Source organism: Oncorhynchus nerka, linkage group LG13, assembly GCF_034236695.1.
Source record: "Oncorhynchus nerka isolate Pitt River linkage group LG13, Oner_Uvic_2.0, whole genome shotgun sequence".
NCBI classification, from domain to species: Eukaryota; Metazoa; Chordata; class Actinopteri; order Salmoniformes; family Salmonidae; genus Oncorhynchus; species Oncorhynchus nerka.
Genome location: NC_088408.1, coordinates 28,605,330 through 28,631,227, shown reverse-complemented (window position 1 = coordinate 28,631,227; position 25,898 = coordinate 28,605,330). Strand labels below are relative to the sequence as shown.

At 43.5% G+C, this 25,898-nt stretch overlaps 2 protein-coding genes across 2 annotated transcripts; one reads left to right on the top strand and one right to left on the bottom strand.

Moving 5' to 3' along the window:
- The first annotated feature begins 12,627 nt into the window (after positions 1-12,627).
- parp1 (poly (ADP-ribose) polymerase 1) lies at positions 12,628-24,372 on the top strand. The gene is made up of 21 exons (XM_029676403.2): positions 12,628-12,865; positions 14,384-14,546; positions 14,688-14,803; positions 14,998-15,212; positions 17,475-17,565; positions 17,737-17,853; positions 18,006-18,182; positions 18,701-18,857; positions 19,142-19,282; positions 19,429-19,668; positions 19,813-20,014; positions 20,214-20,409; positions 20,582-20,710; positions 20,846-21,052; positions 21,464-21,592; positions 21,691-21,789; positions 22,147-22,299; positions 22,537-22,664; positions 22,760-22,821; positions 22,953-23,067; positions 23,365-24,372. Exons 1-21 carry the CDS (start codon positions 12,743-12,745, stop codon positions 23,444-23,446), a joined length of 3,042 nt encoding a protein of 1,013 aa, XP_029532263.1. The 5' UTR covers positions 12,628-12,742; the 3' UTR covers positions 23,447-24,372.
- On the bottom strand, positions 15,090-16,539 carry LOC115139137 (adenosine receptor A2a-like). The gene has a single exon (XM_065026313.1). It carries the CDS (start codon positions 16,382-16,384, stop codon positions 15,449-15,451), a length of 936 nt encoding a protein of 311 aa, XP_064882385.1. The 5' UTR covers positions 16,385-16,539; the 3' UTR covers positions 15,090-15,448.
- Positions 24,373-25,898: the final 1,526 nt, after the last annotated feature.

Sequence of the window (25,898 nt, the reverse complement as noted above, 5' to 3'; positions counted from 1 at the left end):
GAGGCTCCCACGCTGAGGTCTGTCCAACGCTGGTCAGACCAAGCTGACTCCACACTCCAAGACTGCTTCCATCACGTGGACTGGGACATGTTTCGTATTCGTCAGATGGAAATATTGACGAATACGCTGATTCGGTGTGCGAGTTCATTAGAACGTGCGTCGAAGATGTCGTTCCCATAGCAACGATAAAAACATTCCCAAACCAGAAACCGTGGATTGATGGCAGCATTCGCGTGAAACTGAAAGCGAACCACTGCTTTTAATCAGGGCAAGGTGTCTGGTAATATGTCCGAATATAAACAATGCAGCTATTCCCTCCGCAAGGCTATTAAACAAGCTAAGCGTCAGTACAGAGACAAAGTGGAATCTCAATTCAATGGCTCAGACACAAGAGGCATGTGGCAGGGTCTACAGTCAATCACGGACTACAAGAAGAAACCCAGCCCAGTCACGGACCAGGATGTCTTGCTCCCAGGCAGACTAAATAACTTTTTGCCCGCTTTGAGGACAATACATTGCCACTGACACGGCCTGCAACGAAAACATGCGGTCTCTCCTTCACTGCAGCCGAGGTGAGTAAGACATTTAAACGTGTTAACCCTCGCAAGGCTGCAGGCCCAGACGGGATCCCCAGCCGCGCCCTCAGAGCATGCGCAGACCAGCTGGCCGGTGTGTTTACGGACATATTCAATCAATCCCTATACCAGTCTGCTGTTCCCACATGCTTCAAGAGGGCCACCATTGTTCCTGTTCCCAAGAAAGCTAAGGTAACTGAGCTAAACGACTACCGCCCCGTAGCACTCACTTCCGTCATCATGAAGTGCTTTGAGAGACTAGTCAAGGACCATATCACCTCCACCCTACCTGACACCTAGACCCACTCCAATTTGCTTACCGCCCAAATAGGTCCACAGACGATGCAATCTCAACCACACTGCACACTGCCCTAACCCACCTGGACAAGAGGAATACCTATGTGAGAATGCTGTTCATCGACTACAGCTCGGCATTCAACACCATAGTACCCTCCAAGCTCGTCATCAAGCTCGAGACCCTGGGTCTCGACCCCGCCCTGTGCAACTGGGTTCTGGACTTCCTGACGGGCCGCCCCAGGTGGTGAGGGTAGGTAACAACATCTCCTCCCCGCTGATCCTCAACACGGGGCCCCACAAGGGTGCGTTCTGAGCCCTCTCCTGTACTCCCTGTTCACCCACGACTGCGTGGCCATGCACGCCTCCAACTCAATCATCAAGTTTGCGGACGACACAACAGTGGTAGGCTTGATTACCAACAACGACGAGACGGCCTACAGGGAGGAGGTGAGGGCCCTCGGAGTGTGGTGTCAGGAAAATAACCTCACACTCAACGTCAACAAAACTAAGGAGATGATTGTGGACTTCAGGAAACAGCAGAGGGAACACCCCTATCCACATCGATGGATCAGTAGTGGAGAGGGTAGCAAGTTTTAAGTTCCTCGGCATACACATCACAGACAAACTGAATTGGTCCACTCACACTGACAGCGTCGTGAAGAAGGCGCAGCAGCGCCTCTTCAACCTCAGGAGGCTGAAGAAATTCGGCTTGTCACCAAAAGCACTCACAAACTTCTACAGATGCACAATCGAGAGCATCCTGGCGGGCTGTATCACCGCCTGGTACGGCAACTGCTCCGCCCTCAACCGTAAGGCTCTCAGAGGGTAGTGAGGTCTGCACAACGCATCACCGGGGCAAACTACCTGCCCTCCAGGACACCTACACCACCCGATGTTACAGGAAGGCCATAAAGATCATCAAGGACATCAACCACCCGAACCACTGCCTGTTCACCCCGCTATCATCCAGAAGGCGAGGTCAGTACAGGTGCATCAAAGCTGGGACCGAGAGACTGAAAAACAGCTTCTATCTCAAGGCCATCAGACTGTTAAACAGCCACCACTAACATTGAGTGGCTGCTGCCAACACACTGTCATTGACACTGACCCAACTCCAGCCACTTTAATAATGGGAAATGATGTAAATATATCACTAGCCACTTTAAACAATGCTACCTTATATAATGTTACTTACCCTACATTATTCATCTCATATGCATATGTATATACTGTACTCTAGATCATCGACTGCATTCTTATGTCACTAGCCACTTTAACTATGCCACTTTGTTTACTTTGTCTACATACTCATCTCATATGTATATACTGTACTCGATACCATCTACTGTATGCTGCTCTGTACCATCACTCATTCATATATCCTTATGTACATATTCCTTATCCCCTTACACTGTGTATAAGACAGTAGTTTTGGAATTGTTAGTTAGATTACTTGTTGGTTATCACTGCATTGTCGGAACTAGAAGCACAAGCATTTCGCTACACTCGCATTAACATCTGCTAACCATGTGTATGTGACAAATAAAATTTGATTTGATTTGATTTGATTTATAGATGAATTCAAAAGAATGCTGTAAGTACATAATTTGTTTTGGTTTGCCAACCAGACAAACCAGCAATCTTGCTATAGAAATAGAACCTATAGAGTGGGAATCATCAACCAAACATTGCTCCCAGTGTTTGTATGATGTTTCCTATGCCACAGAGTGTTGTATCTGTTCTATGTGTTATATTTCTACCCTCACCGTGAAGATCAGAGTGGTGACAGTGGGCCGTGGGAGAGCAGCCACATGCCAAAAGGAGCCCAGGCAGGAGTTTATAGCATATCTTCATTACTAACAAGCTCAGGTCTAAATCTGGCAACCAGCTCAGTCACAGCTGAGAACCTGCCCCCAGACAGTACCTGTCTCTAACGTGTGGTCCAAGCCTCAATGTCAGAGCACACACCATGTTGAGTTGTGACTGTTGGAACTTTGGTAGATGGAAGCAGCAGTCAGCAGATGATCCAGATTAGTATGAGTCTAGAGCTTTGGACAGTATTTGTTTTCTTGGGCATCATACTCTCGTTTTTTCAGGACTGAAAGAACATTGTTTTGCAATAAAATATCACAAGAATGACCAGATTAGATTGTCCCTGCACCGACACTTTGATTCATTTTCTGAAATGGAATTGGCTCCACCTTATTAACTTCACCACACTTCATTCCCTATCCCCTCTCACCTTCTTTCCTCTCTACTCTTCACAGGCGATGCCGCCCCACCCTTCCCTGACTCATAACCCCTCGTGAGCTGAGAGGAGGAACACCCCAGACCTCCTGACAACTCCGATGGTGGAGGTCGGGTCACTTGGAGGTCATCATGGGGACCTTTGCAGAGACGTCGGGGGTGCAGTCCATGCTTCGGGAGCCGTCATGCATCACCACACATCTGTCCCCCGGGCTGCGGCACAAACAGCTGATGTGGAAAAATGCCGTCAAACACATCATTAGCTAACAGGAGATAAATGAGCATGTGAATTTACATGACACGTACAAATCATCTCTCCTCCTACTATGAGTATTGTTGGCCAAGTCTTAACTATATACTCTTAGAATAAATGGTGCTCTCTAGGACCTAAAATGGTTCTTCAGCTGTTGCCATAGGATAACCCTTTTGGTTCCAGGTAGAACCAATGGAACCCAAAAGGGTTCTACCTGGAACCAAAAAGGGTCCTTCTATGGCATGGGTGTCAAACTCTGGCCCGTGGGCCAAATTTGGCCCGCGGGGTAATTATATTTGGCCCGCGAGACAATACCAAATTACTACTAGAGCTGGCCCGCCGGTATTATACAGCGCATTCACCACTAATACTACGAATCCCATAATGCTCTGCTGTTTTCGCACGCCAATCAGGACAGGACCCAGAAACGCTCTCTCCTCTGTGACAGTAGTCATAGCAATATAGACGCTACAACTGTCAGCGAGCTAACCCTTCCCAAAAATGGCGAAAAGAAAGGCAGAAAACAGGAGCTTTCTGGACAAGTGGGAGGCAGAATATCTGTTTACATATGTAAAAGACAAACCTGTTTGTCTTGTTTGTGGAGTCAACGTGGCTGTAAGTAAGGAGTACAACATTAGACGACACTATGAAACGAAACACCATGACAAATACAAGGACCTGGACATGACTCAAAGGAGCCAGAAAGTAGAGGAGATGAAAAGAAGTTTGGTTTCACAACAGAATATGTTTAAAAAAGCCACATCACAAAGCGAGGCTGCTGTAAAGGCTAGTTATATAGTGGCAGCAGAGATCGCAAAATCAGCCCGGCCCTTTAATGAGGGAGAGTTCATGAAAAAGTGCATGATGAAGGTTTGTGACCTCTTATGCCCAGAGAAAAAACAAGCATTTTCAAACGTGAGCCTGAGCAGGAACACAGTAGCTGATCGCACATGTGATCTTGCCACCAATCTGTATGACCAGCTGATGGAAAAGGGAAAAGATTTTGTTGCGTTCTCCTCGCTGTGGATGAGAGCTGCGACGCATCTGATACTGCTCAGCTGTCAGTCTTCATCCGTGGAGTGGACTCAAATCTGTGTGTTACGGAGGAGCTATTAGGATTCAAATCAATGCATGGCACAACCACAGGAAAGGAAATCTTTGAGGAGGTTTCCAAATGTGTAACTGAAATAAAGCTGCCGTGGGATAAACTCGTTGGATTAACGACAGATGGTGCGCCAGCGATGTGCGGTAAAAAGAGTGGACTGGTGGGCATGGTTCGGGAGAAGATGCGGGAAGAGAACTTTGCAGGTGAGCTAACTGTTTACCACTGCATCATACATCAGGAAGCACTGTGTGCCAAAGCCCTAAAGATGGAACATGTTATGACCACAGTAACACAGGTAGTTAACTTTATAAGAGCCAAAGGTCTAAATCACCGCCAGTTTAAATCTTTTCTGGAGGAGTGTGGTTCGGAATACGCAGACGTGCCGTATCACACAGAGGTGAGATGGCTAAGCAGAGGAAAAGTACTGAACAGATGTTTCGAGCTGCGTGAGGAAATATGTCAATTCCTGGAAACCAAAGGGAAGGATACAGCAGAGCTCCGGGAGCAAAAGTTCCTGTGGGAGCTGGCCTTTCTCTGTGACATCTCGAGCCATCTCGATGCGCTGAACCTGCAGCTTCAGGGGCGGGGGCGCATCATCACAGACATGTACGCTGCAGTGAGGGCCTTCAAAACTAAACTGTGCCTGTGGGAGAATCAGATGCTGCAAGGAAACCCTTGCCATTTTCTCTGCTGCCAATCCATAAAAGCGCAGATCTCTACCGCCGTGTTCCCATGCGCACAGTTTGCTGAAAAACTCAGTGTTCTCGCCGCTGAGTTTAGCCGGCGATTTGCCGACTTCGATGCCCAGAAATGCAAGTTTGAACTGCTTAGTAATCCCTTCGCAGTTGATGTGGAAAATGCACCAACCAACATCCAAATGGAGCTGATTGAACTCCAGTGCAACGACACGCTGAAGTCAAAGTATGATGCTGTGGGCGCCGCACAGTTTCCACGGTTCATCCCTGACACAATGCCTCAGCTCCGCACCCAAGCTGCTCAGATGCTCTCCATGTTCGGCAGCACTTATCTATGCGAGCAACTTTTCTCCTCGATGAAGATGACCAAAACAACTCACAGAGGAGACGTCTGACTGATGAACATCTTCGCTCGATACTGAGGATTTCTTCAGCTCAGAGCTTGAGCCCAGACATTGATGAACTAGCATCCAAGAAGAGATGCCAGGTATCTGGCTTGGGCACATCAGATTAGACCAGTGTGCAATAATTAACGTTTTCTTTATGCACTTTTTCTTGCTACAAGGCATGGGCTTGAATGGTTGATTGATTTATTATCATTTTCTTTGTAAAATTATTAGCCAGTGGAAAAAGTTTATTTTGGTATTTAAATCAGAAGGCTGCAAATAGAAAAGAGGCATACAATTTTTATTTAAATTTTATTTATTTAATAAATGAATGCCATTGATGTGTTTTTTCATTTGAAATTCGATTTTGCATGTCTCCACTATTAAATTATATATTGTATGGTAATAAGCGATGCTTGTTCCATATTCAATGTTAAAGCAAAACTTGTTTGGGTCCATATTAAAAGGTTAATTTGTTCAATGTTGGCCCGTGACTTTGTTCAGGTTTTACATTTTGGCCCACTGGGTATTTGAGTTTGACACCCCTGTTCTATGGGGACAGCCGAAGAACCCTTTCGGAACACTTTTTTCTAAGAGTTCACATTCCTTGCTTCCTTCCTTTGTCTCATTTCCCTCTTGACCACTAATAGGTACAACGAAAGTAGTGTGTCTAGTAGTCATCATTATTTTAACCAAAGGGGCAGGTGGGACTTGATGCCTTTACATCATGGTACTCTCACATTTTCAGAAACTCATCTCAGATTAGAAGTCATGAAAATGGGATCAGAACAACAATTGATTGATATTGTAAGTGTACAATAAGTGTTGATAGGTAGGGGTGGAGCCAGTGCGTAAGATCTTCGCCACCGACATCTACATTGATGAGATCAACCACCAGATCCGCAGGAAGGCCTCACGTGTGGACGTTGGTAATAGCTGTATCGCCTTAGAATGTGCCCCTTTCCGGTAATGTTATAATTTTAATCTGTTACATTGATTTAGTAAAAATATGAACCTGTTTAACAAACCTAGAACCTTAAGACAAAAAAAATCTGTCTTATCAGCATAAACACTGTTCCTGCAATGGGAATAGATTATCGTTTAAGAATACATTAATTTCTTGCTAAAATTCAATGGTGTTACCCAAACTTTAAAACCCAGCAACAGTAATCAGAAACTATCAAAGAATGTTTCCGATTCAACTATTCAGACCTCTGCTGCAAATTTCCCACTGCATCCCTTACAGATCGATATAGTCCAGTGAGCACGACTAACTTTCACCAGCAGACTAAACATGGCATTAGTTGTCTATCCAAAAACCACCAATAACTAACAACATATTTCCATTCAAATTATTAGAAGGTGTAACCGATGCGAAATGGCTAGCTAGTTAGCGGTGGTGCGCACTAATAGCGTTTCAATCGGTGACGTCACTTGCTCTGAGACCTTGAAGTAGTGGTTCCCCTTGCTCTGCAAGGGCGGTGGCTTTTGTGGAGCGGTGGGTAACGATGTGGGTAACGATGCTTCGAGAGTGACTGTTGTCTGTGTGCAGAGGGTCCCTGGTTCGAGCCCAGATTGGGGCGAGGAGAGGGACGGAAGCTATACTGTTACAAAGGCATTGTTTTCATTTCAGTCTACCCAAACAATATTAGTCTATATTTTTAATACCAACCTCTGCTTCACACTTATTAATTAAATGTCCATAACTTTAAAATTAACATGTATTGCGCCAAATAAAATACATCCATCAATTCATAAAGAAAAAATACATTTCGATGGGATAGTTCACAATGAGCCTCTTTCTGTCCACAACATTAATCCATTGCTGTTGTAGCCTTGTATTATCATGCAATAATTAATACCCATACTTAGTTATCAACTATGATCATGGTCACAGATCTATCGCAATTGTCTATCCGCCATCATTAGAATTAATTAGATGTAGTAACTGTCCCATCTGATTAGGCTACAGGTAATAAAACGAACACATGCAATTTTTAACAAGCAAATATTCAGTTCATAACCATATCATTAATATTTGATTCAGGGATTTCAATTACAACATAATTCCTAGTAGACTATTCTATCAGGCGATTAAAGAGTCGTTCAAAATCAAACTAAGCAAGCTGCAAAATCGTCCAGTTTATATCTTAAGTGTGTTCAGGTGTGTTGTCCACGCCCACTAATTGGCCACAACTGATCTTAATGAGTGCTTGTTTCCTTTGAAATGGATTTTAAAATGAACAGCTTTGTATGCGTAAAAAAACATGGCATGCTAGTTCCATCCTGGTGGTGCAGTGGATTAAATCCATGAATAGAGAACAAACGATTATAGATTCAAATCTCACTAATACTGTGTCATAATAAAAAATGTATGTGTTTGCATGATTAATGACTAAGGAATTGATTTTCAATGTGTCCAATCTGTGCTTGTGGTTCAAGAAAGTGAACCCCAAATAAGCTGACACTGTTATTAAAAGTCTTATTGAAACATTTAGTGAAAATTTTAAGGAAGTTACTCAAAATTCAGAGCGTTAATAAAACTTCAGAGGAACATTTTCAAGGAACCAGTGTAAAATGTTCCTAGAACCTCCCTGCAACCTCAAAATAAAAGTTCCCAGAACAGGCTAAATTTCCACTTCTGTTCTCAGAAAGTTTTAAAAAAAATCAGTTTTACCAGTCAGGAAACATTTTGCTTCATTCCCACAACCAATGTGAAACCAAAAACATCTGTTCCCACAACTTCCAAGGAACCAAATGTGCTAGCTTGGTAAATAATGATTACGGTGTAATAAGCTTAACTTTTACTAAGTCAATACTCATCCAATCAAGCCTCTCCACGTTTATTTCTAACCACCACTCAGGCATCGCTCATGGGCCTGTGGTTGCCAGGGTGATCAGCGCAACCAAGCCTCAGTATGACATCTGGGGACAACGGTGAACCTGGCGAGCCGCATGGACAGCACAGGCATGAGCAGCTGCATCCAGGTGCCTGAGGCCACACAAGGGATCCTGGCTACCTGGGGCTTCGTCCTGGAGCTGAGGGGACAGATCTACATTGAGGGGGTGTAGCTCTGTCCCCACCCTATACCCCACATTGTGCACTACTATTGTCCAGAGCCATATGAGGATATAGTATATAGTACTGTACACTTTAAGATGAATTCAGCAAATTAGGGTATTGCTTTCTATTCCTTTTATTTGTGTTATTGTAAGTGAGTGAGCGGCAGGGGAAAGTCCAGACTTACTTCATCTACAGCAGTCACACCCAAAGGGTCAGTAACGGGACTGGGGGGGCGGTCAGGGGGGCAATCGGAGGGCAGGAGCACCCTGGCAGTGGTGGTGTTTGGCCTGGTACAGTCCAGGAAGAAGGAGAAGCAGAGAGTCCAAAAGAGTGTTGTTCAGCTTAGCCCCTAACAGCGGACAGTGCTAGCAGAGGATTCTAGAGAGACCACCAAAGGCGCTTCCTGTTTAGGGGTCATGACTTCCTATGTTGTGAGTCGTCCAGCCCTGGCTCTAAACACCACTGTGGTGGATTAGCTGGTTGATCCTCAGAGAGAGAGAGAAGATATACTGTATGAGATACTGTATGTAGTGATTCTCGTGAGAGAAAACTGTACAGAACATGGGACCAAGTACCCCAAGGGATTAAAGTATTTTGTTGGGTCGGTTCAAGGGACACATTGGGTGTCATATTAAACATTATTCAGAGGACTTTCTCTTTGGCCCACAAGACTCCATCTTGTTTTGAACAGGAGGATCCACTGTCAGTCTTAGTTTTACTGAGTTTTAACAATCACCGTTAGGATGATAATAGATGTTTTTTTTGCCATATCTACATATGCAGTACATATTTGTTAAATGTGTTTTCATGTGTATTTCTTACCTGACTGAGGCCAACACAGTGCACTACTCTTATAGACATCACATCTGTGCAAGACACTTTGATTACTATAAGAATTCACTAAGAGGAGTGCATTGTATTTACTTACTGATGTCAAAAACCCTGCAGTTTACATGTTCGATTAGAGTCCAGACCTCTAAGCCATGATAATAAATGCCTCACTTCATCACTTCATCACTGTACCAAGACTAACTGTGCAACCTATTTTGTATCATAGACTTTCATTCGCTGGATTAATTTAGTGTAAATCCGTGCATTCATTTTTGTAAATGATATACAATTTTGTAATGTTTTTATTACGATGTATAATATCATTGTTAATCGAGAGAACACATTGTTTAAATACATTGTTTGATCTGTGTAGTGATAATAATAAGTGTATTTTGCTACACATTGTGGTGAAGAGTAATTCCACGATAACAGAGTGATGCTGAGACTCCGATTTGTCCCTTTAAAATGTATGTCAAACAAAAATCAATGATTACAAAGTTAAACAAACCATACAACTCTATGCAAAAGGACTACTTTTAACAATTTCCACTGACATTTTTACAAAAATACATTTACCTGAAGAACGGTGCAGATGCAAAGTTTAGTAACAGAATGCTGGTTTGTACTGTTGGTATCGTCATTCTGTTACCACATTTTCAGTGGAAATTGTTAAAAGTCTCACTTGTGCATAGAGTTGTATGGTTTGTTTTTGTTTGGGATACATTTTAAAGTGAAAAATCTGAGTCTCAACATCACTCTATTAGTGTGTAATTGCCCTGAAGCTGGTTTTATTTGGTTCTGTCAATGAGTGTTACCTCATTGGGCTTCCTTTACCTCTGTCGTGACTTGACTATCATTAATGTGATGACTGCTATTTATTGAATAATGACCTACTACGTTTAATTATTACTAGATTAAATGAATCATGTAACAATTAACTCATTAGGAATTTGGGGCACCACGGGAACAGTTGTTTACCATGTTACTATCTCCCGATTTAAACTCTAAAGATGATCTAAATATCTCTTACATCAATAACAGTCAATTATGAATCATTACCTCATCAGTCTCATTCTGAACGTCACATAATCCTTGGATATCTGCACAAACCCTAACTTAAGTGATGAATCAGCGATACACAAATTGGCTTAATTATTTATTTACTAACTAACTAAATAATCACACAGAAATACATAAACACACACACACACGGTATAGGTTATTGATTACTAACATAGTCCACTAGAGACCTGTTTTCATTGAATTATCAAAAGCATGACCATTTGGTTACGCAATGGAAAGGGAGGGGTGGTAAGGAGAGGGGGAGACAAAAAGAGTCAACTTATCGTATATACATTTGGAAGCTACGCTCACAGGAATATGAACATTTAGCACCCTAACAACTGCTCATTCGGATTAGAAATGCAATATAGATTTATGCGTAGATGTCTTTCTCTGTCGTCTCTCTGTTGAAACCATTCGATCCGTCTATGGGGAGTAGTTCAATGTAAGTCTCTGGTTGTCCACCAAAGGTCACAACGTCCTTCTTAGAATGGATACTTCAGGTGTTCCACACAGTGGTGAGCAGGACCTGTTCTTCCTTCTCATCTTTGTCCTAGACTACTTTAGGTACCCAGCTGCAGACTGTGAAGGTTTGGTCTTTACCTTCTTCTCTCGTCGAGAGTTTCAGAGGGTCTTACCATTTTCTAGTCTTGTAGTTTTAGCCATTTCAACATGTGGACCACGGCCTCACGTTCTCTGGTCTGTATTTAAAATCTCAGCGAGTCCTTTGAAGCACTCTGGCCTGAAATGCGGTTCCATCATGTTGACACGAACTCTGAGCTCACTTGGGTGTGGCTACTGACTGGGCACAAGTTTGCAAGAAGAACAATTCTCATTTAGAAGGCTAAAATCACATTGCTATCTTTAAAAAAATAGTGTGAATAGGTGTGGTCAACCAGGTATATCTCACAGCTTATACTAACCGTACGTTGTCCTTTGTACCTCAGCAAGTTGCAGCAGAAACATTGTGGCAGTTTCCCCATTCTGCAGATCCTGATTCCTTCTGGCTGATTTAGGGCGGGCAGAAGGGTGCGGTATTCAGCATTGTAGTGCATTTCTGGGCACAGAAATGTTCTGTTTCTGCCCCATTTCAGCACAGTCAGCAATGTCTTGAAGAGCCCAGATCAATTTAATTTTCATGAAAGGGGAAACACTTTCCTTTGGAGCTACTCAATGACCAACACGCAACAGCCTCCTATATAATATCCCTTATGTTATTTGTTCCTGTTGATAGTGAATATTCTAGTCTGTGATTTATATTGTTTTTATGATTTACACTTCAATGTTTATTGTGTGTCTTGATATAATGTAATAATATGTTTCTGACAGTTTATCAGCTGTTGATTTATGCCAAGAAATATTTTGCTAAGAAATATTTCACTGCCTAATTTAGGATATTCACAGACAGTCCAATTATTACCAGATTTTTTTGTTATACAATCTTTACTTGATCAGTATTTTGGTGGCTGCCTCTGTTGATCCAGATGAGATATTGGGGAAGTGCGCCATCTAGTGGCAAATTATGTTTCTATTGTCTGCCATCACCATTCAGTACAAACAAACATAATTTAAAGCTAGAGTCCTTATTCAAACAATAAACAGAGCTGTGGATGTAATGACTGACCATTCATTATATTCAAATTGTAGTTTTAACCATGTTTTGAGGCCAGACAAATCCAATTGAACGGCCATCCAAATGGTAATTACTAGTCGGAAACTATCATCATGAACTCCCACTTCTCCCGCATGCTGACCTCTGACATCACGTCACCTTCTAAGGAAATTACCTCGATTACAGCCTTTCTAGGAGTTAAATGCAATAACAAAACATTATTTATAAAAAGCAATCTCTTCATGTTTTTTTAACACTTTTGGTCGGATCAATTGTTCAACCAGTTAGATTTTAGCTAGCTTTCTTCAACAATCAATCTGTATATATATTCTTAATTTAAGTCCAAAAAATAGATCTTTAAAATAAAACCTAAAAGTACAAATACTATCATTAATAAAAGGTTATTCGTTTGAAATAAAAATGTTTTTTTGAGCGTTGGTTATTGTACTCTGTATTTGACTTTCTATGTCTTTTAGAACATCTTCCTCGATTGCTCTTGTCTGCGTATCTGCGCGGGTACTCTGCACGCGGGCTGCAACTACATTGTAGTGGCTACTGCCAAGCACGTTAGATTTACATTAAATCAATCTAATTTTGTGTATAAACTCAACAAAAATGGCAGATGCACAAGAGGACAAGCTTTACAAAGCTGAATATGCCAAAAGTGGACGTGCTTCGTGCAAGAAATGCAAGGAAAACATAGCAAAGGATTCGCTGCGGATGGCTATCATGGTGCAGGTAATGTAGCTAGAGCGTCTTTGGATTTCCGAGAAAACTGTATAAGTGTGGACAATCTCAGAATCATTAAGAATCACTTATACGGTTATGTTGTTTCTGCACTAAACAGCCCATTATTGATATGTTGTGGATTTCCTTTACGAATACATCATGTTTGTGTTGTCTTGATAGAACTCATTTGCGTTTAAATGGCTTCGGAAGGCTTAAATGAGAACGGGCTTTGATTCCTTCGCACCAGCAGCGCGTTCTTTTTTGGATGATATGTCTCCGGCATGCATAGATGTGATCGAAGTAAATTGAATGCAGATGGTAGGGAGAAGGAAGCAGAATTGTCGCAGGTTAAACACATCTGTTCTAACAGTGGATATTCGTACAACCCGTCGTGATTTATGTATTGTAACAGGCCCGCAATATGGCTACTAATATCCGATTAGGATATAATTGGCAGTTTTCGCTACATAACATAAGTTTTCCCTTTTCTTTTTATAATATAATTGACTGCTAACTAATTTCGCTTCGTAGAAACTGGTAGCATAACTATCACACAGAACTCTGTTGTGCTAGTCAAATTCGTTTTTATCTGTATTGCAGTTGATTGGTGACGATGCCATGAACATGTATTGGGGTTAACATCTGTATAAGAATTATACTTACCTCAAGCGTCAAATACACATCAATAACGGCCTAATAGGCTAATTTTGCTGGGGTCATTGAGGAGTTTCGTGTCTGTTCCCAACGGCATCTTTCCCAACGCGTTTCCATGGCAAATCTCCATTAGGTCACACTGCTATGCTTTATTTTGGCCAGGTCGTAGTTGTAAATGAGAACTTGTTCTCAACTAGCCTACCTGGTTAAAAAAAATAAAAAGGTCGCGTTCCACCTCTTTACGGCATCTCTGCTACAGCTAGCGTTATGCCCTTGATTTCCAATAATTCATTAGTTCAATTCAACGACCTGCGGTAGCATCTGCCGCTTTCAAAACAATTCGGAACTTGGAAATCTTTGAATTTAGCGCGTTCATAACAACTGGTAAAAAAAAAAACGCGCTCCTACTGTAGAAAATCGTTTTGAATTGTCATCCAAGGTCCAACTCGGAATGCCAAGCTGGGAACTCGGGGCAGCTTTCTAGAACTCCGCCTTTCCGACCAGAAGATCACTTACGTCATGATTTGACCAAGTTTTTTCCGAGTTCAGTAGTTTTGAATGCAGCATATGTCAGTTTGACCCATTTCCAAATTAGCTCAGGGAAAACTTCAGCAACATCGCCAGTGCAGTCATTTGTCATAACACTTTTGAGAGTTGTGTGAATTGTGCCAAGAATTTCACATGAACCAATGTTTACACTTCACAAGTGAAATAAGTGACATAGCTTGCTAGATAAGATGGCAAGTGTGCCTGCTGGTGACCATTTTTTTTTGTCACCCTGAGTCATATGAGCCTACAACCTGGACTATATATGTACAATGTAGTGTGATTACCTTACCCACCAGGCCCCTCCCATTATTTTATTTTCCCCAGTCGCCCATGTTTGACGGTAAGGTGCCCCACTGGCACCACTTCTCCTGCTTCTGGCTGCGGGCGTCTGCCCAGTCTCCTGCAGACATCGCTGGATTCTCTGACCTTCGATGGGAGGACCAGGAGAAGGTCAAGAAGGCCATCGAGACTGGGGGAGCTGCAGGAGGTCAGTCTTTAACCATGAACTTTTCTCCCAGCGTGGAGTCATCTGTGTACCCCTTTGATGTCATCGAAATGGGATCCCAAAAAATGTCATGCTCATTGACTGGAGGTCAGATTTCAAATATGGCTTCCCTCTTCCTCACAGGAAAAGGTGATGTGAAGGGTGGGGCCAAAGGGGAGAAGACTCTGAATGACTTTGCAGTGGAGTATGCCAAGTCCAATCGCAGCACTTGTAAAGGGTGTGAGCAGAAAATTGAAAAGGTGAGGAGTCAATATTTAGATTTGTGTATTTTGTACATAGAGATGATCTGATACACATGGCAGTACAATTACAGTACAGTTATTCCTCAACATCTGTTCAGTGTAAAAAATAAAAATAGAATAGATTGTCAATGTCCATAAATACTTGAATAGGTATCCTACATAAACCCAAACTCCTCTCCTCTGTGCTCCAGGACCAGATCCGTGTATCTAAGAAGACGATTGACCCAGAGAAGCCCCAGCTGGGGTTGATAGACCGCTGGTACCATACCGCCTGCTTTGTGGGCCGCAGGGAGGAGCTGGTCTTCAAACCAGAGTACAGCGCCGCTCAGCTCAAAGGCTTTAACACACTCAGGGTGGAGGACAAGGAGGAGCTGAAGAGAAGGTTGCCCGTCGTCAAATCTAAAGGGTGAGGCTTTCTCTAATGAAGCAAATAAAGTAGTCTGGTGTCCACAAACTTTAACTTTACTGGAATGTACATAGTGGTATATTAACGTTAGTTAGGAGATGTGTCCCTGATATTCTAGCAGTTCTGTTTATTGTAAAAGACAGTTCTCTGGGCATAACGACCACCAAATGGTACATAATCCTCACCAGTTGAACATTAAGGAATGGCGAGTCAAGGCGGTACCAACGGGTCTTCGGTCAGGTCCTGTGGGTGGTGGTCCCCCCACCATCGGCCGCCTCTTCCCAGTCCCCTAGAGCTCTACAGCAGAGGAAGATGGCCTTAAAGGTGTTCCGGAAGGTCTTCATCTTGTACGCGTACAGAAAGGGGTTAACGGCAGAGTTTGCGTGTGATAGGATAATGGCGGTGAGGAGGAGCTCCAAAGGCACAGGGCAGCCGGGGCAGAGCAGCAGGAAGCAGTTGATGACGTGCAGTGGTATCCAGCAGGCAGTGAAGAGGAAGAGGACGAGGAACAGCGACGTGGCCGTCTTTATCTCCTTCTTCATGCTGGCCGCCCGGGCCGCCTGCCCCTCCGCACCCCCCACGCCGCCCCCGCGCTCTGCTGCGATGCGCCGTACCTGCCGCTTGACTGTCACAAAGATCTTGGCGTAGATGAGGAACATGACCACCAGGGGCGCTAGCACGCAGGCAAAGAAGTTGAAGTAGACCATATAGGTCATGTCCACCACGAACACGAAGAAGCAGTAGCCCGAGTCGGGCGGTGTTTTGTGCCAGCCCATGAGGGGCACCAGGCCAATGAGGAAAGCCAGCACCCAGGTCACCAAGATAACTAGGATAGCGTTGCGTGGCGTCATGAGCGTGTGGTAGCGGAAGGGCAGGAAGATGGCCACGTAGCGCTCCACAGCTACAGCTAGCAGGCTGAAGATGGAGCTCTGGGTTAGCATGATGAGCACACTTAGCATCAGCAGACACAGGTAGAGGTTGTGGCGGGGCACGCCAACGCCAGTGAGGATGGCGCAAGGGATGGCCAGTGCACCCACGCAGATGTCGGCTACGGCCAGCGACACTAGGAAGTAGTTGGTGACAGTACGTAGCTTCCTGTTGAGGCCAACGGCAGCACACACCAGCAGGTTACCCACGGTGGAGAGGGTTGCTATGATAAGTTCAGCCACCATGTACACAATGTTGGGGGACACCACCAGGTCAGGGGGAGGAGGGGTGGAAGAGGGGGAGGAGGAGGAGGTCCAGAGGGGTTGAAGGTATGGGGGGAAGGTTGAGTTGTCGAAGAGAAGGGAGGTTGAGCGATTCAGTGATGCTGTGATCTCTGTCATTTTCCTGAAATTGAAAGGGAAGTCAGACTTGCTTACTGTAACATTGTGAAAATTGTCTTAAAGTGATTCTGATTTAAATGATTCCTTATTGATTTACTACATAAAAATGCAGTTTTGGTAAAGAAAGGGCTACTTACCAAACGGTAGCTAGTCAGAATAATGATGCTTAAAATGAAGAATGTCCGTCTTGTTCTGTGCCTGACTCTCCCTCTCTCTAATGAAGAGCAGTGTTCGTCAGGAGGACTTGTGAGAAAGGGAATGCATTAGTATTGATCTGCTGCCATCTCTACAAAGTACCACCTCTCTCCCAACCACTGCTACTGCTATGACCACACACAGGCTGAGTGTGTGCACAAGGCAGAGATGGGTCGTTTTTATAGATTGTATCATAGGGGGTGGATGTTTTTTGGTATTTGTTTCCTGTCCTGTGAGTCAGGTGGTGACCACTATGGGACAATGTGTTTAAGGGGCAGTGATTGACAGATGTTTAGAGGGACAGGATAGGCCTCTGGGAAGCTGATTAATTTCCCTGATGCAGGGGAGAGGTTGACCAGAGGGAGGGGAAGAGGGTGACGTCCTAGTCACCCACGGAGTCACGGGGACGTGTAGTAACTTGAATCCTCTCCAGAGACTGGGTGATGTGCGTCTCCACCGGGTGTCAGGACACTAATGAATCTCCCTGATTAATGAAGGTGTCTTGCCTGTTTGACTAACCTTGGATAAGGCTCTGCTCCCAACAGGCCTCATTTACAAAGTTAATGGGGAAGTCTGTGCCTGTCAAGTTCCTTCAGGAAGTTTCATCAAAACTTTCTCTTGGAGGATGAATTACAGAATAGTGTGATTTGAAATGTTGCTTGTAAATGTTTTGCTTGGTAGATAAATTGGTTCCTGCATAGAGAATGTAAACTATTTATTTTCCCTGTTTTTCCCTCAGAAAGAGAGAGACTGATGAGGTAGATGGAGAAGGGTCATCGAAGAAGAAGAAGGATGAGGAGGAGAAGAAGAAAGTGGACTTGCAGATGAAGGTTCACTCCTGAAAATTGCGGAAATGCCTTAACATGAATATTTCTTTACTTCATCAAATTAGTAACATAATGTAATTGTTGTCATTTTGAATGTGTGTATGCAACTATATGCCCATATGTTTTGCGGGTGATGTTTTCCAAACTCCCTCTTGTGTGGTTGTGTGTATACAGGAGCAGAGCCAGCTGATCTGGGGCATCAAGGACAAGCTCAGGCAGTTCTGTTCCACCAACGACATGAAGGAGCTGCTCATCGCCAACGGACAGGAAGTGCCCTCTGGAGAGTCCAATGTAAGGAGGCACACTGTATCTGTCTCAGTAGTTGTCTTTCTCTCTATCTGTCCATTTCTGCGGTCTTTCTCGTTTAACTGTTAACCTTATGTGGTTTGTGTGTCTGTGTGATGGGTCAAACAGCCAGTCAAATAGTGTTGTTTAATTGACAGGTGGTGGACAGCCTAGGAGACTGCATGGCCTTTGGCGCACTGAAGCCCTGCGAGGAGTGCCAGGGCCAGCTGGTGTTCAAGAGCGACGCCTACTACTGCACTGGAGACCTCTCCGCCTGGACCAAGTGTGTGTTTAAGACTCAGCTGCCCAACCGCAAGGGCTGGGTCATCCCCAAGGTAGGCCCCCTTCTTTGGGTTCAGAGCGTCTGTAGAGTTTGACGTTCATGTACGCTGCTGCTACTCGCTGTTTATGATCTATGCATAGTCACTTTACCTGTACCTACATGTACAAATGACCTTGACTGACCTGTACCACCGCACATTGACTCAGTACCGGTACCCCCTGCATATAGCCTCCGTATTGTTTATTTAGTAAATATTTTCCTAACTCTATTTTCTTAACTGCATTGTTGGTTAAGGGCTTGTAAGTAAGCATTTCACCGTATTTCGTGCATGTAACAAATAGAATTTCATTTATCTGGGTTATAGGGGAAATTACTGGTAAGCAAAAAGTTTTGCAACAGAAAATGAAAAAGCCATTTCTTATTGGACAAGTTCACATAGTACCTGCTTGTTTAGGACTGTTTTCTTCGGTGTCGTGCCTAATGAATTCGACAAAGATCTCAGATATAACTCACTATGCTCTTGTGAATGTCAAACTCTAACATCTCCTCCTCCAATCTATTCCCCTGCAGGAGTTCCATGAGCTTCCCTTCCTCAAGAAGTTCAAGTTTAAGAGACAGGACCGGGTGTTCCCCAAGGTGGCCCCTCCCCCAGCCTCTTCTGCATCCGCTCCCGTCCCCAGTGCCTCCAGTGCTCCCAGTATACCCCTCCCAGAGGGAGCCCCTGCAGGTAAGCAGAAACCAGTAGGAGAATGTGGTGTAGTGGGCCAACTTGTTGGAATGACTTGAGTCATTATCTTCTCATTGTGCTGTGGAATCTGGCGAAATGGAGATGCCTCTTTTAGAGTAAAACAACAATGATTTCACTCTATTTTTGCTTCTCTATTCTACAGTGAATATATTATCTTGTTCCTAAGTGCGATGCTAGAACATGACCAGCCCCATTCATAGTATTGGAATGGCCATTCTACTCATTCTAATTCTATATCGGTTCCTCTCCCCTCTCCCCTGTAGATAAGCCTCTGACAGGGATGAAGTTGCTGACTGTGGGCAAGCTGAGACAGAACAAGGATGAGCTGAAGGCTGCTGTGGAGGAGCTGGGCGGGAAGATCACTGGCACAGCCAATAAGGCTACTCTCTGCCTCAGCACCAAGAGTGAGTAGCCAATCAATCAGAGGGGGCTGTTGGATTCAACTTTTGTTCACCCTTACAGTAACAAATTACACAGATTTTCAGAAGGATAGGTTGGGTTTCTTTGTTTTCCCTAGTTTGACATCTTTGGTGTGCTCTCTTTCTCACAGAGGAGGTAGAGAAGATGAGTAAGAAGATGGAGGAGGCAGAGGAGGCGGGCGTGCGCGTGGTTTCAGAGGACTTCCTTACTGACATCAAGTCCTCGGGCAAGGCCCTGCAGGAGCTGGTCTCCCTGCACGCCATCTCCCCCTGGGGGGCCGAGGTCAAACTAGAGACCCAGGCTCAGTCAGCAGCCTCCAGGTCTGGAGCCATGGCTGGCAAGAGCACCAAGAGGGTGAAGGAGGAGGAAGGTACGGAATCGGAAGTAACATTGAGTAACTAAACTGACTGTTATCGTGGAGTATTTTGTTTTTACAGGCTGATATGCTAGAGTGTATGGCAGTTGGGTCAATTCCACTTTTACAGTTGTAACAATCTAATTTCTGCTTTTTCAGGTGTTAGCAAGGCCAGTAAGAAGATGAAGCTGACTGTGAAAGGAGGGGCAGCAGTGGACCCAGACTCATGTCTAGAGAACAGTGCTCATGTCCTGGATCAGAATGGCAAGATCTTCAGCGCTACGCTAGGTCTGGTGGACATCGTCAGGGGAACCAACTCCTACTACAAACTGCAGCTGCTGGAGGACGATGTGCATAAACGGTTAGTCTATCCTCCGGGTGAAAGGGGGCCACTTCCTCTCATCCCTCTCTCTTTATCCTCCCCATTCACCACTCCTCTCCCCCGTGCTACTCTCTCTGCTTTCCATGTACTTCTCTTTCTCCTACCTCTTTCTTGTCCCTATTCCAGCTCATCTCGCCCTTATCTTTCCTCTCCCTCTGTCTTTCTTCTCTGTGTGTAGGTACTGGGTGTTCCGCTCCTGGGGCAGAGTGGGCACCACCATCGGGGGAAATAAGCTGGATAAGTTCCATGATAAGAACTCTGCCATGGACAACTTCCTGGGTGTGTACGAAGAGAAGACAGGCAACGCCTGGGGCTCTTCCCACTTCACCAAGTATCCCAACAGGTTCTACCCTCTGGAGATCGACTACGGTCAGGTACAGCTAGAACACACAGACACACACAGGACCGTTTGTGTTCAAATTTAAGAAACCTGTTGTGCATTTGACTTGACAGGCCAACTTTTAATTGAGAAATGTATACTGTGGCCTTCACCGATTGGCCCATCCTATCTCTGTCCCATATCTGATTAGTTGTTTTCCCCACCAGGATGAGGAGGCGGTGAAGAGGCTGACAGCCAGTGCTGGCACAAACTCTCTGCTGGCCAAGCCTGTCCAGGAACTCATCAGGACCATCTTTGATGTGGAGAGCATGAAGAAGGCCATGGTAGAGTTTGAGGTGGGTACTGAGTTGGAGAGTGTGTGTGTGTTGGTTTTTCTCAATGTGTATTTTTGTCCAAATGTGACCCCCATTTCCCCCTTTTGATTTCTCTTAATTGAGAATGAGTCATTCATCTTTTGTCTTTCCTGTCAGATTGACCTCCAGAAGATGCCGCTGGGGAAGCTGAGTAAGAGGCAGATTCAGAGTGCCTACGCCCTCCTCAGTGAGGTGCAGCAGGCTGTGTCGGACAGTTCCTCAGAGTCCCACATTCTGGACCTGTCCAATCGCTTCTACACCCTCATACCTCACGACTTTGGCATGAAGAAACCACCGCTGCTCAGCAACCTTGACTACATTCAGGTGAGGACACCTGTGTTCTCTCTCACGCTCATCCTCTCAATCAAATGTATTTCTTAGCAATTGTCACAAAGTGCTACTGCAGAAACTGAGCCTAAAACCCTGGAGAGCGAGCAAGGCAGATGTAGAAGCACGGTGGCTAGGAAAAACTCCCTAGAAAGGCAGGCTCTGAGGGGTGGCTAGTCATCTTCTGGCTGTGCCGGGTAGAGATTTTAAGAGTACGTGGTTATTAAGGCCAGATTTTTCTGGCTTTAACTTGAGTCATACATTTGTCAGACCTCCAGCTCCAGGCGTACACAGTCAGTCAATTATCCTGAGGTACTTGAACCAAAGGAGTCTAGTTGACTTTATTTCTAAACTCTTCAGTAAGTAATGGTAGCTGTTTTTAACCCTTTGTGTCCCACTACAAACCAGGCTAAGGTCCAGATGTTGGACAACCTACTGGACATTGAAGTGGCCTACAGTCTCCTGAAAGGAGGGGCCGAGGATAACAAGAAGGACCCTATCGACATCAACTATGAGAAACTCAAAACCAAGATTGAGGTACAGTAGGGCCTGGTGGTTTTTCAATGCTACTCTTTCTTGTGAATACAGTGCTCTAAAAGTTATGAATTGTGTTGTATTTGTCGTCCACCTTGCAGGTTGTTGACAAGACCACAAAGGAGGCAGAGATCATTCTGCAGTATGTCAAGAACACACACGCTGCTACACACAACACCTACACACTGGAAGTTGAGGAGGTAAGATTTTCCTGAGAAGCTCACATACACACACTTCACAACTGCTTCTACCAGACTCTTATTATGACTGCTAAATACTGCATAATTAAACACTTGCCCCCTAATATCCCCTTCCCCAAAACACATAAATATTGGACTATAAATTGTGCCTTCCTGTATTATACATGTGATCAAATGTATATTCTATTCTACTGAGCCATTTACTCTATGTTCCTATTCTTATATTTGATTATTTCTTACTGTTGCATTGTTGAGAAGGAACCTTCAAGTAAGCATTTCTATGGACGGTGTATACGATGTGTATCCCTTACATACGACTAATAAAACTTCTGTGGTGTCTTGCTTCCGCCCTCTCAGATCTTTAAGATCGTTAGGGAGGGAGAGTACCAGAAGTACCGCCCCTTCCAGGATCTGCCCAATCGACAGCTTCTGTGGCACGGTTCTCGTGCCACCAACTACGCTGGTATCCTTTCTCAGGGTCTGCGTATCGCCCCTCCTGAAGCCCCCGTGGTGAGTGTCCACCTCGCACTACAGCGCCAGCTAATGCTTGGGATGCATAGCGGAAGTTCCTCCTTTTTTTTGTTTTTATTATAGCTGATCAACATGGGATTATTTTTAGTACCTGGTGACATGGTCTTGTATGCAGTCCATATTTATCATTATATGGCAACAGCACCGGTTCAAATTCAGCTTTACTACGTTGAGACATTTGAAAAACGCTCATGATGTTGTCCTGATACATTCCAGACGGGCTACATGTTTGGCAAAGGTGTGTACTTTGCCGACATGGTGTCCAAGTCGGCCAACTACTGCCACACCTCCCAGTCCGACCCAACTGGCCTACTTCTACTGGGAGAGGTCGCCCTCGGAAACATGTGAGTGGCGGCTCAGGTTCATAGAATCCTTTTAATATTCCATATTCTCTGCAATGCCAACTATCGTTATTGATATTTGTTTATCTTTTGTACAGGCATGAACTGAAGAAGGCCTCACACATCACAAAACTACCCAAGGGTAAACACAGTGTGAAAGGTAATGTGATTTTAAATCATATTTAAGTCATTGAAAAGGCTGTATACAATCATGCAATATGTAGACACATTGATATTACTGTAACTTACTTGGCACTTAACTCATTATTTTCTTCCTTCTCTCCCTGTTAGGTTTGGGTCGAAACGCCCCAGATCCTAGTGCCACTGTCACTTTAGATGGGGTGCAAGTGCCTCTGGGAAAAGGAACCAACACCAACATTGACGACACGAGTCTGCTGTACAACGAGTATCCTTTGCTTCCTCTGAGGGCATCTGCCTGTCTTCTGAATCTGAGTCTTATACTTTTGCCCATTTTCATCCAAGTGGGTTTGTGCACTGCCTTGTCAATAGAATTTAAAACCATCTCTACTACATTGTTATTACACATGTACGAGGTTGAGAGAGAGATATGTGTCCTGTTATCAAGACGAGTTTACAACCTTTTGTTGTATTTCTGTTTGAGGAATGTAACTTGCATCGAATAATATGCCATGCCCCCACACTGTTCCCTAGTTCCTATTTCGCTTAACCTTGCCTCCTCCAGATACATTGTGTATGATGTGGCACAGGTGAACCTGAAGTACTTGCTGAAGATCAAGTTCAACTACCAGATGTCCATGTGGTGAACGGGGTTGTAGTTGACCACCACACTCTCTCCAGAAGGATCCAGCCGACCACCCACCGCTTCAATCTCCCACCCCACAACAAGAGACATTTTTAACCTTACCATCCTAATGCAGTGTTCTGTTTTCATTTTGTAGTTTAAAATCTTAGCCACTATACACATGGCTTATTGCAATAGCGGATAGCCTTAAATAGGATAGATGTATTGACCTTGTTTTATGCACCTTAGTACCTGTTTTACTATACTAGGTTGGTATTGGTTATTAAGACTGTGGATCGTAAGGTCAGAGTTCAACAATCAGAATGGCTGAATTAAGGCACCTGTGGAAAGAGATTGTCATTGCAAGGCAAGAAAAGCGATAATATAACCAACACTGGTCTGTTAAATGTTAGTTTTTTTTAGTTTTTTTTACTTGTGTACCCATAGTCCAAGGTAGTATTTCAGGTAAATGCAAAGCTGTTTTTTAAAGTGTAAAAAAAAATATTCCTCTTAAAACTGCAATTTTTCATCTATGGTCAGTTTCAAGGGTTTCAACGGGCATAATGAGATGTTTCCCAATGAGTCATTTCTCTTCACCCAGTCCACTCCATTCCAGCCAAAAGGTAGTAGTTGGTAAATCGGCACACCCTGTGAACACATACAAACCATGGATGACACTTTACTAGAACTTACTAGTAATAGAACTGTTAAGATAAATACTTTGTAGACTGTAAGGAGTCAATACTAAGTTTGACCTGTATAATATGCTTTGTCTCTCAATCTCTTTGTCAAGGATGACCCTGTAAAAAATAGGTTTGTGCTGACAGCGTTTAGTCCATGTATTCTATAAATAAATGTTTGACTTGGAGTGGTGAGAGACTGTTGGTTTTGTTCTATCCACTGTATTTTTTCCCCCACCACTCAGAATAAAGCATTTTGTAAATCTTACCTTCTTACAAATGGCAACTTTGAACTCCTGTATTTCCATTGTCTAAATTACAAATATTGTTTCTTGCCCTTGTGCAAATTCAACCCATGGCAGGCATTCTTGTCATTACTTGCTTTATGATGTCTGGAGAATTCATGTTGGGAACTAATTTGTCATAAAACACCCCCAGTTGGCCCACTTACTTCATTTGGGTGTGTCCTCTGAGCCTTGTGTTACGGGGGGGCAGATTTGTTTTCTTCTGCTTGTTGCTCTGCTGCTAATAAAGGACTAGTAAAGGCCCAGTGCACTACTTTTGTGCATTTGTAACTTGAGTCTGATAAATATCTGTACAAAACAGTTAATCTGATAATTGAGGAATATAAAAATACTTGCTTTATATTTTCAAGTGTCTTGAAATACTTTGCAAATGTAACTTATTTCTATGTGAGAACTGAAATGGTCTGTTCATTTTCCATTTTAGTAGATACTTTTATCCAGAGCAATTTACAGTAGTGAATGCATAATGTCATACTTTTTCATACTGGTCCCCCCTTGGAATCAAACCTACAACCTTAGCTTTGCAAGCACCATGCTCTACCGACTGAGCCACATCACAAACCATTTGATCAATTACTGTTTTTGCATAGGTTTTTTTCAGTGATGGAAAGCCTACAGGTACAAACCTAGATGACCAGCCAATGTATAATACAGCAATGTATTACATTAAGTGGTTTGTAAGGATGGAAAATGAGTACTGCACAAAAAGTGTTTTCCATGTTATTTGATTTAAAATATATATTTTGATGTGCATGTTTTGTGTCTTTGACCATAGCTTTGCACCTTTTGATGTAAATGTTTGAGTACAGGGTTTTGTTATTTCTGTATTCCTTTAGAATGACAATTGCAGAGAAAGGGGTGGGACAACTCTTTCAATTCCAACTGCTGAATTCTGCAAGATACTGTTCTTAATTATACAACTAACTCAGCCAAAGCTGAGATGCTGAAGATTTTTTTGGCCTGCACTACTGACTTCTATATCGGTCTGCTAATACCAGTGGTGGAAAAAGTACCCAGTTGTCATACTTGAGTAAAAGTATAGATACACTTTTACTTGAGTCATTTTCTATTAAGGTAAGTCAACCAGTAAAATACTACTTGAGTAAAAGTCAAAGTATTTGGTTCTAAATATACTAAAGTATCAAAAATAAAAGTATAAATGATTTCAAATTACTTAAATTAAGCAAAGCAGATGGCACCATTTTCTTGTTTTTAAAATGTACAGATAGCTAGGGGCACACTCCAACACTCAGACAAGTCTGTTAGTTCAGAGGCAGTAGGGATGACAAGGGATTTTATGTTGATGGGTGAAATGGACCATTTTCCTGTCCTGCTAATCATTCAAAATGTAACTTTTGGGTGTCAGGGAAAATGTAGGGAGTGAAAAGTGTGTTATTTTTTTTAGGAATGTAGTAAAGTAAATGTTGCCCAAAATATAAATAGTAATGTACAGATACCCCAAAAAACTGCTTAAGTAGTACTTTAAAGT

Bases quoted from the DNA above. Each gene is read 5' to 3' on its own strand.
- LOC115139137 (XM_065026313.1), bottom strand. From the start codon at position 16,384: ATGGTGGCTGAACTTATCATAGCAACCCTCTCCACCGTGGGTAACCTG.
- parp1 (XM_029676403.2), top strand. From the start codon at position 12,743: ATGGCAGATGCACAAGAGGACAAGCTTTACAAAGCTGAATATGCCAAA. The intron at 17,566-17,736 runs GTTCACTCCTGA...GTGTGTATACAG, and splicing joins AAGTGGACTTGCAGATGAAG to GAGCAGAGCCAGCTGATCTG. The intron at 21,790-22,146 runs GTAAGATTTTCC...CCGCCCTCTCAG, and splicing joins ACACACTGGAAGTTGAGGAG to ATCTTTAAGATCGTTAGGGA.